A 16,279-nucleotide genomic window follows, 5' to 3' on the forward strand; every position below is an offset into this window, starting at 1 on the left:
TGGTCCTTATCCTGAGCCAGATCAATCCATACCATTCCATCCTAGCTCTCTAAGATCCATTCTAATACTGTCAACCCACCTACACCTTGGTCTTCCCTGTGGTCTCTTTCCTTCTGGTTTTCCCACCAATATCCCAAACGCATTCCTCGTCTCCCCCATTCGTGCTACATGACCTGCCCACCTCATCCTCCTTGACTACTATTATAATTACTTTGCATCCCTATTCTGCGAGTATTACTAACAGGTGAGAGTGTCGCGTTGTCAATCAACATAATTTATTCAATTTTGCTAGAAACCCCCTCCCCCAAGATGATTCTTCAATCGCACAAGGCGAATATCATGGTCAGTGACGTTTCTCAGTGGGAGGCCAAGGTTATCTGGGGCCCAACTGAGTCGACTGGGGGTGAAACATTCACAACACTGGCCAACCAAAGGGAAACAAAGACGTTGTCGTGTGTTTCGCTAAATAAGAAAAGCAGGAGCATGCTCTTCTATTGTAAAAAGGGTGGTGTCACTCTGTGTGAAGTGGACTGCTTTGAGAAGTGCCATGAGCGTCAGAGTGTATCATAAACTGTGAAGTGACACAGTCCAAACTCATGTACAGTCTGAACAGAATATTATTGTGTATAGGGTGACTATATTTACAATATCACCATGATTCAAGGTTGAAGAAAAAACAATGGGTAAGTCCTTTGGATTTCATAAGATATATAATAAAGATTATATTTTGCATTTCATGACAAAATATTCACAGTTAATTTTCGTTTGTAAAATTGCTCTTCTGTGTGTATGTAGAAAATTTTATTGTCTTTCAGGTTTTGTTTTACTATGTTGTATAGAACGGAAAATATGTATTTTTTTCTGAAAGTTTGCAATGTTGATTAATTAGGGTGATTTAAATACTGGCCGCAGAGGGCTCCCTGCAATTTAAAAGTCCATCTGTTAAAGGTTAATACAGGTTGTCTGATTTGAGAAAAGCCATTCTTAATTGTAAGAGAAAAAAAATAGAAATATAACTTAGAGTGTGATTATTTGGAAGAAACAGTGAAGTTAAAGGTTTGTTATTATAAAGGCAATGTGATTCATGCATATTTAGGATATGATGTCATTGCTATTCAGAAACAACTTATGGACCTTGCATCACTAGTAAAGAAAATACCAGGAAGGGGTATGTCTGTAGCATATTGTACAGTTTGCATTAATAAAGGAATCTTATAATGAAAAAAATAATTATATCAACTATGTCAGCAAAGAGATTCTTAACAGTCTTGATGGACAAATTAAAATAAATGTAAGCCCCATTCTGTATATATCTTCTGTGAAGATAAATTTTCCATTGGAGTTTGAAGTTATATTTAATATATTCCTGTTTATTTTGTAGTAGTGTTTCCTATTGCGATGACTTGATGATATTGAGATTGGATAGTGTTTCCTCAGATGTCTTATACTGTTTATGGAGATGTGAATTCAAGCAATCTAATAGGCATATTTGCTGTTGTATTACCTACACAGATCTGTCAAATGTGTGCTTGGGTTATCCATCTGATTTCATATTAGAGCTCTGACACAGTTATGCTGAGTTGGTCTGTATGGGCATCTTCTACATGCATGTTTTGAAAAGGAAAGAAAGCTTCCAAGTGTTCATAAACTAAGCTACACTCCATGATAAATACTAACTGGATTTCACATATCCACATAAAAATATTACTGATACTCACAGAATAATGATGCATTGAAACAAAAGACTGCTCACATGTTTGTGATCAATCACATAGTGTTAACTTTTGACAGTTTACTGCTTTGGTATCCTGTCATTGCATAATTTCAGAGCTTGTACTCAACATTACAAAATGTTATATATATATATATATTGTGATGTGCTGCGCTATGGCGGACACCCCCCCACCCGCCAGCGGTGACATGCCGAGCGGAGCCAAAGTGAGCCGACCCAGCACACTGGTCGCTATGCAGCGCGAGTAAACAGCGGTTGCTAGGCAAAGCAAGTAAACAGTGGTGACGTAACACAGGACGCTGCGGTTGCTATGCAGCCGTAAACAACTCCTGACAGCGTTGCTAGACTATCGGCAAACACGGCGTCAGACAACAGTGGTGCCTATTACGTAACTGTTTTCCCATTGTCCGGCTGTGGGTTTATAAGGGAACTACACAGCCGCCGAAGACAGTTCTCAATGCAGCAGCCTGTGAGTTGAGTGAGTTACGAGTTGGCCAGGGAAGAGTTTGCGGTCTAGTGTTTGTGATACTGCCAATGGCAGTAATGTTGAGCTTGTGAATTGTGTGATTGTAAGAGCGAATGTGAAATAAAATTCGCTATATCCAATACGGCATGAAGTTATTTGTCGCGTTATACACCCAACACATGACAAACTGGTGTCAGGAGTGGGATTGGACTTACACACGTGACCGACAGGATTCGAACTCAAGACACGCGACAATTTGGTGTCAGAAGTGGGATATGAACTTGAACACGCCACAAGTTACAACGAATTATACTGCCACATGATAAAAATTGAAGAAATGTTGGAACGTCTGCTGGCTGCCCAAGAAGATTTCATGGCAAAATTAGACGCCGACTCGAAGGCCTGGCAAGAAGAAATGGCCGCAGAAAGAGAAGCTACCCAAGCAAGAATGAGAGCCATCGAAACAAGGACGGCCGCCATGTGAGAGAAGAGGTTGCAAGCCAATATGGATGCCTGGCAGAAAGAGATGACGGCCTACCGAGAAACGACGGAGGCGCATCTAGAAAAAGAAGTAACGACGATAGCCTACCAAGAGATGGAGGTACGTCTAGAAGAGGAAAAGCCGGCCACAGTGGACACGAAACCTGCGGTGGCACAACAAGAAGAGGTCCCCATAGTGATACCGGTCGGAGTGACGATGACCTGCTGAGAAATGGGGGCACTTCCAGAAGAAGAGCCGGCCTCAGTGGACATGAAACCTGAGGCGGCCGACCAACGAAAGGTACCCATAAAAGACGCCGAAATAACGCCGGTTGGAGAACCGAAGAAGAAAAGGCATAGGGACCGAAATAAGCGAAATATGAAGAATTTGACACGGGAAAGTTGTGGACCCCAGAAGGAGTTGGCTGTAGCCCGCAGAGGGATGAGCTGCTGTGTGGAAGTTGCACAGCAAAAGAAAACCAGCAGGAAGGTGTCCCGCCATGCAACAGTGGCATGGCGTTGGAGGAACATCTTCAATAAATCTTGGACCCGAGGAGATTATGTATCCTGGATGAAGTTGGCTGCCATCTGCAGGAAGGTATCCTGTTGCGCGACAGTGGCTCAACGTTGGAGAAATGCCTTCAAGAAGGAAACTCCACAGGGAACCTTCGGATGCCGGAGAAAGGACTTGGCGCCACGGTCTTGTACCAGCAAGCGGCTGGAAGACCAGGAGGAACGACGACGTCAGAAAGCGCAGACCACACCTGAAGTGCTGTTACATTGACATAAAGAACTTCTCAGGGAAGACATAAACAAGAATTGGACACTGTGGGGGGGTCGACCCCCTCCAAAACGAAAAAAGGGAAACAGCCCATATGGGGGGAACTGGTAGTAGGAGCGCCAGTCTCCCTAGCAAGAATGAATGAAGACTGAATGAGCGACGAATGAATGTGACACAACTGGATCATCTGGCAACTTAGCAGGAAACCGCTCGAGACGAGCTGGTCTAAGGAGGGAGCAGTTGTAATGGAAGGAGAATAATCGCTACAAGGAGTAGCCAAAACAACAGGAGACCCACCAAGCACATCCTTGGAAGAAAAGGAACGGGGGTGCACCATTAGGCTGTTCGGGACCAACAGCCTTAAGGAGGGAGCAGTGTGACATGTTGCGCTATGCAGGACACCCCTCCCCCCGCCAGCGGTGACGTAACACCATTGGAGCACTGTCATTACTAGGGTAATAGGCAAGTCAACACTCCTTCTGTTACCCCGCCAGCGGTGACGTGGCCAAGGGATACTGCAGTTGCTATGCAGCCGTAAACAACTCCCAACAGTGTTGAAAGTAACATCTGTAAACACGGCGCCAGACAACAGTGATGCCTATTACATAACTGTTTTTTTCCATTGTCCAGCTGAGCGTTTATAAAGGAACTACACAACCGCCGAAGACAGTTCTCAAGGCAGCAGTTATGAGTTATGAGTTAGCCAGAGAGGCAGTCACCAGTTAATTGCAGTCTAATAATTGTAATACTGCAGACAGCAGTAGTTGTGAATCTGTAAATTATGCGATTGTAAGAGCAAATGTGCAATAAAATTCGCTATATCCCATAAGGCATGAAGTTATTTGTCGCGTTATACACCCAACACGTGACAATATATATATAAGGATATCTTCAGAAAATTTGTAACAAAGATAGGGTCCAGCGATGGGTTTCTGTGTTATGGTGATAACTTTTGGTTCCATAACATTGGGGAATTATTGAATAGCTAAATGACTGAGCTGTTCACTGGAGTCTTGTAATGGGATCTGGTTTTGTGTCTCAGAACAACAAAGTCCCAGACATCCCACCTAATATCACTTCAATTGAATTGTTTTAAACTTTTATTTGGCAAAGTCCTGAAACTGTTTGAATTTGTTCTTCACTGCTAACTAGCTTCATGTTTTGTCATCTTCCTTGTTGATAGTTACTCACTTGGTCAGGAAGTGCCCTGCCTTTAGGACCCAAAAGCCCATTATTATCAACATATACAAATTCTACTGTCAATGCAACAATTGTTTATTAACATAAATAGCGCTACATATTTCAACCCTAACGGGTCATCCTCAGGTGCTGCACATCACACAATCAGCCACTAAACTGCAACACTCACATTCCCATTTATATACATATGGTTCATGAAAGGTACTTTCTATATATATTCAGTTCATCAAATAGACTATATTAGACTAGACTAGACAGTGATTCAAACAAGAATCATACATGTGATTAAACAGTAAAAATAACAATTAGGATAAAACTAATTTAACAATTAGGTTAAAACTAAATCTAAAATTGATTTTTAAAAATGGTTTTTAAAAACATCATATTAATAAACAGTTGTTGCATTGATGATAAAATTTGTGTATGTCGATTGTATAAATGCAACAGGATACAAACTTTAAAAATAGCCCATTATTATGATCAATAAGTCCTGCCACAGGAGCCTGTCCCAAGATGCCTCAGTCCAGTGAACTCCTTCGCGCACTTTCTTTAAGAACACTTTTTCATTTTAATCCAATTTTCCTAAGTGGTTTCTTCTTTTGCCATTTTTCACCCAAACATTTAGTATGGAGATCATATCTGGAGTGAGCTGTATATCTTTCCTTGACTTAGAGTTTCCAAACTTTCCTGAACTAATATGAGGGGTATTTAGTTATTATTTTGTGAATATTTTTGCACTAGTCCTAAAACTTAACATTTTTTATTGCAAAAGAATAAATCATATCTTCTCCATGCATGTCTTAAGTGCTATCTGCAGTTTTTAAAATTATTATATGTTATATTTTTTAACAGATGGCAGCTCCAGCTCAACAGGCTCCACTGAGGCAAGCAACAGTGTAGAATCTTCTTCAGATGAGAATGCACCGCCAGCACAGCCCTCAGGATGTGATAATATAAGCCTGCAGATCAGGGCTTCTACCACATCACTGTACATCACACAGTCAGAGCCTCCAGTTTACACCAGGTAAATACTGATATGAATTAACCAGATTTACCCACAAGCAAATATCAGCAAAGGGATGTGTTAAAATTGTAAATTTCTCCCCGTTAAAATGGACAGATTTACAAACTTTAACTCTGGCCATGAGGGATCTTCTGAGATATTCCATAGTTAATTACATAATTCATGCCATTATGTATAGAGTGAAGCTTCCATTATTATTCAACAGATGTAACTGGTTCACTGTTTCACAGTCACTGCGTCCTTCTAAAACTTCTTTAAAAGTTTCTTACACCCATTGTGTCTTTTAGACCTTATTTAAAGGCTTTTGTACATTGAATTACATGTTTCAACTGATGTTGGTCATCATCAGGTGTTCAAAAATTGTTGGTGGATTCTAATATTCGCTGTGTAGTCCCATCTACACACTTGTGTATCTGTAACATGTATTAATATCTTATGTTAGTATTTTTTTATATAATGTGTGTTAATGTTCCAGATGATACTTGTTTGTGTGCTTACTATATATTGCAGGGTGTCTTTTTATGTTGTGTTGTGTGTCTAGACTACAAGTGTTTGCTGAGCTGGACTGAATCTGTCTTTTATATTGTGTGTGTCACTCACTGGTGTTTAATTCTTGAACATTTCAAATATTGGGTTATAGACATGAATATGTGCATCATTCATTTGTAATCTGTTTCTACAAACCTTATATATATATGGTATTTCTCCAATGTATTGAGATGCTTTTCCCTTTTTCTCTATTTTCATAGTATCAGTTATACTCCCGTTTGTGTGTCCCATACTTAAAATGTGATTCAAATATCCTGAGTTACTGTTGTTATTCTTAATTGCCTATACATGCTCTTTATATCTGGTATAGAATGTTCGGTCTATTTGCCCTATGTATTTTAGTGGGTAATCTGTACATTTCATTTGGTACATGCCGTTTTTTTCATATCTATGTTTGTGGTTCCAAGTTTGTCTTGGTGTAATAGGTATATCTTTACGAAAGTATGTTTTTACACCTTGCATGCCAGAACTTAGCCAATCACATACTCAGACACAGTGTCATATGTACCCTTATGTGTTATCTAATGTCTATATATATATTTATCATTCAGGTTTATTAACTAGTTTTCCAACTCTTGAAAGGGGAGGAACTCATTTTGCATTTGGGCGATTATGATACCAATCCCTTTTGACATCAAACATCGGCATGCAAAGTAAAAGCAGTCATCAGAAAATTCTTGAAGTTGAAGACTGAGAAATGAACACTTGAATTTTGATTGAGAAACATACTTTTCTTGTTCGACCTCAGAAATTCAAGACTCGCACATGGCTGATTTTTACGCAACTCCTCACCTCCTCGACCATGACTTCTGTATATCCTTGTGAAACAAAAACATCAGATTCTTGTTCTGTGACTTCTGAATTCTCTTTTTTGCCAGAAGCTCCTCTTCTTAACCCTGTTGCTGTGATATTCGACTGAAGTGGAACAAATATCCATTACACTTTGCTTTAGGCCACCTGAAGAAATAATTATCTCCTTTCTGTGTATCATTTATTTTTCACTGGGCTATGAAAATGCATTTTTGTTGGGTTTTCATATTTCTGCAGTAAAATTGCATTACTTTAAGAAAATATGTGAGAATATAGTGCACAATGAAAGGGTTAAGCATATGTGTTTTGTTATATGCTTACAGGCCTCATCGGATTTTGAATAGAGCAGCTTCAGTTCCTGAATCTCCAGTTCTCTTCAGTTCTTCCTTAATGTCAAGAGAATCCGGTCCTGACAATAATGTTACAGTCATTGAAGTAAGCACTCCGCAGCATGCTCATTCAGCTGTACCATTGGACTACCAGGGAGTTTTCAATTTTAATTTTGTTGAGGATGCTTTGGCCTCATTACCGGATTCTGTACCTACAGGTAGTTCTACATTCCATGAAAACTTGGATTTCAGAGAAGATATGGAATTTAATGAAACTTCGTATACACCCCCAGTAACACCACCTAGAACAGTGGAGAGGCAGCTTCAGGTGGTTCAGAGTGTGCCTACAGAACAGGGTTTTACAAGTAGTAATGGTAATCTTGATAACAGCCAAATAGAGGTCACTGATTTTGGCAACAGTTACTATGAATGTGTGTTCCTTCCAAATGTAGCTCAGTCTCCTCAATCATTAGAGTCCCCTGTCAGCAATTCTGCTGCCAGAAACCTACCTGGAAATGAGGTAGAGGTGGCACCAAGACCCAGTGAGACATCTTCAGTTAGAAATGCTGTTACAGAGGTCAGAGGTCAAGGACCAGTTACTTTCACAGAGCCAGCCCTTAGCAACATTCAGCAGAGGAGAAGACACAGGAGTTCTTCAACTTCAGAAGCTACATCATCATCCTCAACATCATCAGGTGCTTCTCATGCACTTCGTGTTGCAACTGTGGCTGGTGCAGAGAGAAATAGAGTTGTTGCACAACAGGCTGATGTTGAGAGAAGACTGCAACCTGCACCTCATCCCTATCGACAAGCTCAGGTATGATGCTTATTATGTACCAGAATGGTTTAGTGCATCTCTGAAAATAACCTGCATTCCAATTTGTCATTTCATAGGGTATTTAATGACACTTTCTCAGCTGCGTAAGTAATATACCACTGAATGAGGGGTTAGTGGTAAAGGATGAATTTGGAAGGAAGTTACTATAGCCATTTTTAAGTATTTGGTTTTGGAGACTGAGATGGACCATGAAAATGAATGAAACTTGGCATGTTGATAAGAGCTTTGGCATAAGGTAAAGGTAAAATTGTCCCTTTGTTTAATTTATTAAAAACCACACCATGAAGATGTACGAGGTAGTGGAGGCATAACTCCACTATTCTTGACCTCAACACTAGGTGGAGGTGAGCTGTCATCTTCATTCCCCAGCCACTTTACCCTTGGTGGAAAGAAACTAGAGTACCCATTGAGCAGGAGGCTGGGTGGGCCCCAGGTTCAGTCTGAATGCTGTGGAGAAGAGAAAAACCTCTTGTCCCTGCTGGGAATAACCCCCTCCCCCCATTCCTTAGCCATCCAGCTCATAGCTCATCACTATACTGAATACGATATCCAATATAAATAAAATCACACAATACTATACCCAATAACCCAGCTGTTTTCATGATACAGAATGGTGAAGCTAGTAGGATGCGGGTCGTTTTGGCCTTGATAGTAATATCAGTATATTCAAAAAATATATCTCCAGAACTAACAGGCATATTTCTATAAAACTTGGTTTATGTGAAATGCATACAAGAAGCTACATAATGGTATAGTAAAATTTGTTGTCTCCTGAAATTTTCAAAATATAAAAAGTAATACAAGAGCCAGGATAACGTAGTCAATATAGTGACTGGCTAGGCCATCAAGGGGTCAGAATTTCAGCCCTGGTAGGATTAAGAATTTTCTCTTCTCCATGTTGTCCAGACTGGCTGTGGGGCCTCCTATCCAATGGGTAATGGGAGCTCTTTCCCCAGGGGTAAAGCAGCAGGGGCATGAAGCTGACCACTCACCTCCAACTAGTGCCGAGGTCTGGAATACGTGGATCTATACATCCCACTCCCCCATACATCTTCATGGCATAGTGCTTAATTAGTTAACACACAAGGAAAATTTACTTATAGTGCTTTGTAAACTTGCATTAAAGTTTCGAGTTATGTAAAACTTACTGGGTAAAGAATAGGTGAATCAGATGTGAAATGAGAAACCTTTAAATGAATCATAAATAGAAAAATTGAACAAATTTTAAAAATTTGTAGTTGTAAGTACCATCTTCGCCCTGTGCACATCTACGAGAATCAGCCATTAAACTTGAAAAACTATAGTGAATGAATGGTGTGAAGGACTAGGAAAGAATTGAAAAATGTTTAAGTTTAGTAGCATTTTAACATATAACATAAGAGAACCAGCTTGGTCACATTGGTCATATAACTTAAAAAGACAGACACGGACATAAGTCAAAAATGTAAACATTGGCCAGAGTAGCAGCTGTACATTAATTTATGTAAGTAGCAGGATGATGGCCAAATAGGCCAAAACGTGTGACAGAACAAAGAAGGTGAATGAAATTAGTGCAGTTGTATATAGTATTATTTGATGGAACCTCATGTTCTAATAGGGGTCGCAAGTTTGAATCCTTCTTGGGGTGTGGGTGTGTTGTGTTTTCTGTGTCAGAAGAGGCCTTGTAATTCAGAGGACTGTCTCAGAATTAATTCTCAACTTGAATATACCAGAGAGCCCAATCTTTGATATCTTAAGAAAAGGTTTAGCATAGTGGTAAGGCAGTTGCATTCAAAATATGCAGGAGCCTTGGATGTTGAAATTATTCACCCGCAGAAGAAGAAAATGGAGAGATTTTGAAATTATGAACTGTAGAAAATAAATAAAAAATGTGTGTGCATGCTAAGGAATGCACTAATTTTAGGCATCTTTGTAAGCTTTACTAACTGCATCTGTGCAACAAAATTTATAGTTTTTGGTGAATTCTGTAATTTGTATTTTTTATAGGTGTGGTATCTTGCCTCTGTCTGTGTTATACTTTGGACAGTTCTTAGCCATAGAGGGCTAGGCTCCATTAAATTTTATTGCATGTGTGAGAAGTTTTTGTGTGTTTGTGCTCACGCACATGTGTGCATGAACCAATTCATATCAGGCATCACTTCAGTCCCTTATAATAAAGACAGAAAGAATGTCTGAAACAATTTAATTCTGTATCAACATGGATAGTTGCCCTACTCCAAACCATTTAATCACCATTAGAATGTCAGGTTTTATGTTTTACAAACTGACTTTTCCTTCATTGAGAGTGTGAAGATGTTTCTTTATGTCTTATGTTGCAGCAAGCGTCTCCGGGTGCTAATGTGGAAGTAATGGGTTCACGACGACGCACACTTAGAGAGCAGCAAGTAGTTCAGCTACGTAGAGAGATGCTACATCCTGGTGGTGTTCGTCTGCAACTACGACGTAAGGATTGTACTGGTTCTATAGCTCTGGTGGATGCATTTGGTGCAGTATGGTATGTAGAAATATGTTGTATGTTTCACTGTGGCACATTTTTAAGAAATGCATAACGATCTGTATGCTTCAGTAATCTGTCTTTTTATCCAGTCACTGTCTGCAGACTTTCAGTATGCATATGTACTAGAATCTACCTCAGATAGACCCCAGATTAACTGGAAATCTGCCTTTTCAAAAAGAATTCTCAGGCCTGGAGAATATAGGGTGAACAAAAATATGGTGTAAAATAATCTTTTCTAAACAGAAAATATCTATTTGTCCAGTCACTGTCTGCAGACTTTCAGTATGCATATGTACTAGAATCTACCTCAGATAGACCCCAGATTAACTGGAAATATACCTTTTCAAAAAAATTCTCAGCCCTGGAGAATATAGGGTGAACAAAAATATAGTGTAAAATAATCTCTTCTAGACAGAAAATATATGTCTGAATATTTATTGTCGCCATTTAACACATTGAGGACCAGTTGCATGATATCATGCTTTTGGCTTTTAAATGTGGCAGACCAGTCACATGATATCATGATTTTAGGACGTGTTAGGTTGTAACACACTATACCTTGCTCTGGCACCACCCGAATGACTACTGCATAATATTACTCCAGAATGTTTTCTGAGTAGTCAGTAACTTGACCTCGCTGTTTTGGTTCCCCACTCCAAAGGAAAATGATCTTTGACCCTTCAAGCTCTTATGTACCAGGCAGGAAGTTAGTAGTGCAACGTGTTTCAAGGAGAGAAGCGGTTGAAGACCAAGCGATCTCTCGGAGAACAAGAAATATCTGACTTGTTCTCCAATGAGCTATCTGACATGCCTTGTGAGATGTGTAGCGATGGTGACTCAGACAGTGGCAGTGACAGGGGACAACAAATAATTGTGGTCACAGACAGTAAAAGTGACAGCAGCTTCGACAAAAATGCGGGTAGTAACATTGTGGGGACTGCCACATGGGAAAAAGTAGACAAAACGCCTACTTTGGGACAGTTTACTGGAAATCCAGGGATGAAACAAATTCCATTGGACCCAACGCAAGTGTCTTGAAGTAGCAGAACTGTTTTTTGGAGATAGGGATACTTGCGTTGTGAATATGATTTCCACAATTCACAATTCGAGCATGGTTGATGTTCAAAGGAGACATGGACCAGTAAAGAAGCCTATTTGTATTTCTGAGTATAATATGTTCATGAAGGGAGTTGATAGAGCCAATCAATACTTGGCCTATTATTCTCTTCCTAGGAAAACAATAAAGTGGACAAAGAAAGTTGCCTTGTGGCTTATAAATTGTGCCATTTTCAATTCATTTTTGGTTTACAAAAATCTAAACCCTGATTCAGAATTGAAATACAAAGCATTTCTGATGAATGTGGCAAAGGCCTGGGCTACAGACCAGATGGTGGTGGCAGAATGAAAGTTAGACACTGACTTAGTGCGATCGGGCCCATCAACTCCCACCCCACGTAGTCCTTATGTGGGCCCCCCTAGGCAGCTCTTGGGTGATATGTGGAAACACCCTCATGAAAATTGTGAAGAGTGAACATTCCAAGGGGAAGCATCTTTCTAGGCATTGCCGTGTTTGCGCAGTTCACAGAAAAAGGAGTATGACTGCCTACGTTTCCAAGTTCTGTGTAATGCCACTTCACAAAGGGGAATGTTTCCAGAAATATCACACTCTCAAACACTTCTAGGAGCATTGGTAAGTGTTCTCCAAAAATTTTAGTTTATAAAATAAATTAGGAGATTTTATATTAATTTTTAAAGTGAACAGTGCACAAGTTAGGGTACTGGGTTTAAAAATGTTGGTCCCCAGGGTGATTTAAATATTTAAATTGCTGGTCCTTAATGTGTTAATTTGGTTCTGTCCTCTGCTTCTGAGAATTTGTTTCATCACAAATTGGAAAGAATTAAGCCTCCCTGTTATGTGCAGAATACAGAATACTTGACTGGATATAACAGATTGGAAGCTGAAAATGTACACGGTGTGTCCAGGATCCGTTAGGGCTCATTTTTTTAAATTTTGCCCTGCAATGCCATCTGATGGCGAGTTGTGACATTAAGATTCTTGAAGTTTCAACTGTGGCTGTCTATAATTTCAAAGCACAAGCATTGCTGCATCATGTGTTCTGACCTTGAATGTAACAGTACTGTCCTGACACTCATCGGAAAATGGCGGTTGAACAGAGAACCAACATCAAATTTTGTTTGAAGTTAGGCAAAACAGCCAGGGAAGCATACAAAATGATGAAAAGTGTGTACAGTAGTGATTGTTTGAGTCGCTTGAACATTTTTGGATTGTATGCTGTATTTCGTGACAGCAGGGAGGACATTGAAAATGCTCCACATGCATCAAAACTGAGAACAAGTCGCTCTGAATAAAATGTGAAAATAGTTACCGAAATCCTTGCATCAGACAGATGGATTGTATGAAGTATTTCGTGACAGCAGGGAGGACATTGAAAATGCTCCACATGCATCAAAACTGAGAACAAGTCGCTCTGAATAAAATGTGAAAATAGTTACCGAAATCCTTGCATCAGACAGATGTGTTTCTGCAAGACTCATTGAGGAGCTTAGGGAATACTAAAAGGTACTCTGCATCAAATTTTGACAGAGGATTTGGGCAAACAGAAGGTCTGTGCACGGTTTGTACCGCACACACTGTCAGGTGATGAAAAACATGCCATAGTGGAACACTGCAAAGACACGTAACAGTTGGCCCAAAGTGATACAAAATTTACAAAATCGATTGTTACTGGTGATGAGATATGGTGTTTTCAATAAGAGCCTCTTACAGAGCGATAGAGTGCAGCATGGTTGAGCCCAAAGAAGCCGAAACCAAAGAATGTGCGCATGTAAAAGAGTCGAGTAAAGACACTACTAACAGTTTTCTTCAATTCTAAAGGAATCATTCACAAGGAATTTCTGCCAGAAGGTCAAACAGTGAATTCTGATTATTATCTTGGAGTCCTCAATCGTTTGTGGGTGAGAATTCTTCGAATACGGCCTGAATATCGAGAGAAAGTTTCCTGGTTGCTCCTCCACAACAATGCCCCACCCCACAAATCGAAGATCATGCACGATTTTTTGGCCAGAAAAGGGATCACAGTCCTTGATCATCCTCCGTATTTGCCAGATTTGGCTCCAGCAGATTTCTGGTTGTTCCCAGAAGTTAAGTTGGCGATCAAAGGAGACCATCACAACACCATCCAGGACATCCAAAGGGAATCTACCGCAGTTTTAAATGCAATTCCACAAAAGGAGTACAGTGACTGTTTTCGAAAACTTTTCAATCAATTCTAGCTATGTATTGATTCAGAAGGAGACTATTTTGAATAAAAAGAGTGAGATTTTGAAAATAATTCATGTCTTATATTTTTAATGAACAGAAACAGAACCTGGACACACTGTGTATTATCACATGTTTAATGACTAGCCATGCGGTTTGGATTGTTAATTGGATTTATTGAAAACTTACGAATTGTTATTACAAGTAATTATAGTACTCACGGACTTTACAGTTCACTATAGCATGTGTTAAGTCTTCTCAATTTGTCTTCACTAGTCATTGCCAGGTAGAAGCTCCCACAATATAGACAATGTAGATTCCTCAGCTTTCATGTTCAGTAGCTCTTGTCCTTACTGGCTGGCTTCTGATTTCATGGCCATGGACTCCTAGCTATGTTTGTCCACCACGTGCTATCACTGTCACTTGTCTGTCTCACCAAGTCCAAGTCCAAGTCCAAGTCAAATTGCAACTGACGGTCGGTCAGTCTGTCTGTCTGTCGGTCTGTCTCTCTTGATGTCGAGCTCCAGCTGGGGCCCATGACCAGATCCCCCCCCCCATATGAAAGTTACTGTCCTGTCCATTTGGGGCCCCCTCTCTGACGAGGGATCGGGTCTGTTGTCAGTCATAGTCCGTATTAGTAAGTCCATTGTCAGTATTTACATATATTTACAATTTAATCTTAATTCCTATTTCTTTGTACAATATATACAAGGCCTCTGTCAATCCAGGCTCAGTACGGCAGATTATGCCCTATTTCTAGTAGTATTTGCTACCATGGCAGTCTAGTCACTTGAACGGTCGTATGCCTGACGGCCGCCAAGTTTCAGCCTCTTATACCTTCTGTGTCGGGCTTTGCCTTGTCCGATGTTGCGAACACTCTCATTTTCATGATTTTATATGATGTCTGCTTGTTTCCTGCATAATTTTGTTATATAGTCATATACATACAGGATTTTGAATGCCATGTGCAAATCGAGGACCGATGTACACCTTGGAAAATTGCCAGTGGTGCAGAGAACCTTATTTTGCAAGCGCTGCAATTTCACTAGATGAGTGTCTGCCGTGAATTCCCAGGCAGGACTAGCATAAGTCATTATGGATCTAATAAGAGCTTTATGGAGGGTCATTTTAATGTTAGCGCTCAATCGCTCACTTTTCAATAATGAGTAATGAATGAATGTTCTGAAGGCCTTGACTTCGATCATTTCTATGTGTAATCTCCAAGTCACTCTCTTATCGAAGATTACACCTAGATATTTTGCACTATTTACAAATGGAATATTTCTTCCATTTAGATTAAGACAAGACTCAGGTGGTTGATGACCACGAGAGAAGTAGACCCCCCTAGTCTTATCTTCATTAATTTTTATATTCCAGCGCTCACACCAGGTCTCCATTGAGCTAAGACCATGCTGGAGTTTTCTAACAATAAAACCCTCCTTGCGATCTGTCGCATATAGACAGGTGTCGTCCGCAAAGAGGGCCAGGTGAACAACATGTGTTTGGGGGCATCATTTATATACAAATTGTAAAGCGTAGGGGAAAGGACAGAACCTTGTGGCACCCCTGCTTACATTTCCTGGCATTGACATTTCGCCTTCAACCAAGACCCTGAATTTACGTTTAGAAAGAAAGTACCCAATAAGCTTGATCAAACTGTTTGAGAATTCCAGTTTTGATAACTTATACAGCAAGCCTGAGTGCAACGTGGTATCAAAGGCTTCTTCGATGTGCAAGAACACTGCAGCCATAGACATTTTGTTGTTGAAATTAAGGGTTACGTGATAAATGATACAAACTCCATCCCAAGTGCAAACAATATATTATATGTCTTTGATCTTGCTCTCTTCTACACTACATGTTTCGGCCTCTAACGGCCATCATCAGGTGTATACTCTTACGTTGCTGCCATTGAATTGCCCATTGAAATACATTGGGCAAGCAGGCAGAACATTTAACACTAGATATAAAGAACATATACATGATATTAGAAATAATGATAGCAATTCCGGGTACTCAAATCACATACTAAATACAGGATATGCATACGGAACAATAACAGAGGTAATGGAAGTTGTAACAACGGGAAAGAAGGGCAGACATTTGAATACATTAGAGAAAGACCATATATATAAAATAAGTAAGAAAGGCCTACACATGAATGATACACGCATAGAAACACACAATCCCATATTTCAAACGATACACGAAATCTACACAGACTAACGGTACCTCTTTCTCCCCACTACCCATCCCCCCCTACACTCACCAACATAAAACAGCACACCATACA

The 16,279-nt window shown here is 40.0% G+C and overlaps 1 protein-coding gene across 2 annotated transcripts in view; it reads left to right on the forward strand.

Annotated features, from left to right (window-relative positions):
- LOC111867046 overlaps positions 1-16,279 on the forward strand; it is a 42,634-nt gene that overhangs the window by 14,765 nt on the left and 11,590 nt on the right. For both annotated transcript variants that reach the window (XM_023856511.2, XM_033752520.1), the window contains exons 6-8: positions 5,512-5,683; positions 7,366-8,188; positions 10,528-10,703. In XM_023856511.2, the coding sequence (XP_023712279.1) occupies positions 5,512-5,683; positions 7,366-8,188; positions 10,528-10,703 (1,171 nt within the window). The remainder of the gene's footprint in view (positions 1-5,511; positions 5,684-7,365; positions 8,189-10,527; positions 10,704-16,279) is intronic.

This window comes from Cryptotermes secundus, unplaced genomic scaffold, assembly GCF_002891405.2.
Source record: "Cryptotermes secundus unplaced genomic scaffold, Csec_1.0 scaffold60, whole genome shotgun sequence".
Taxonomy (NCBI): Eukaryota; Metazoa; Arthropoda; class Insecta; order Blattodea; family Kalotermitidae; genus Cryptotermes; species Cryptotermes secundus.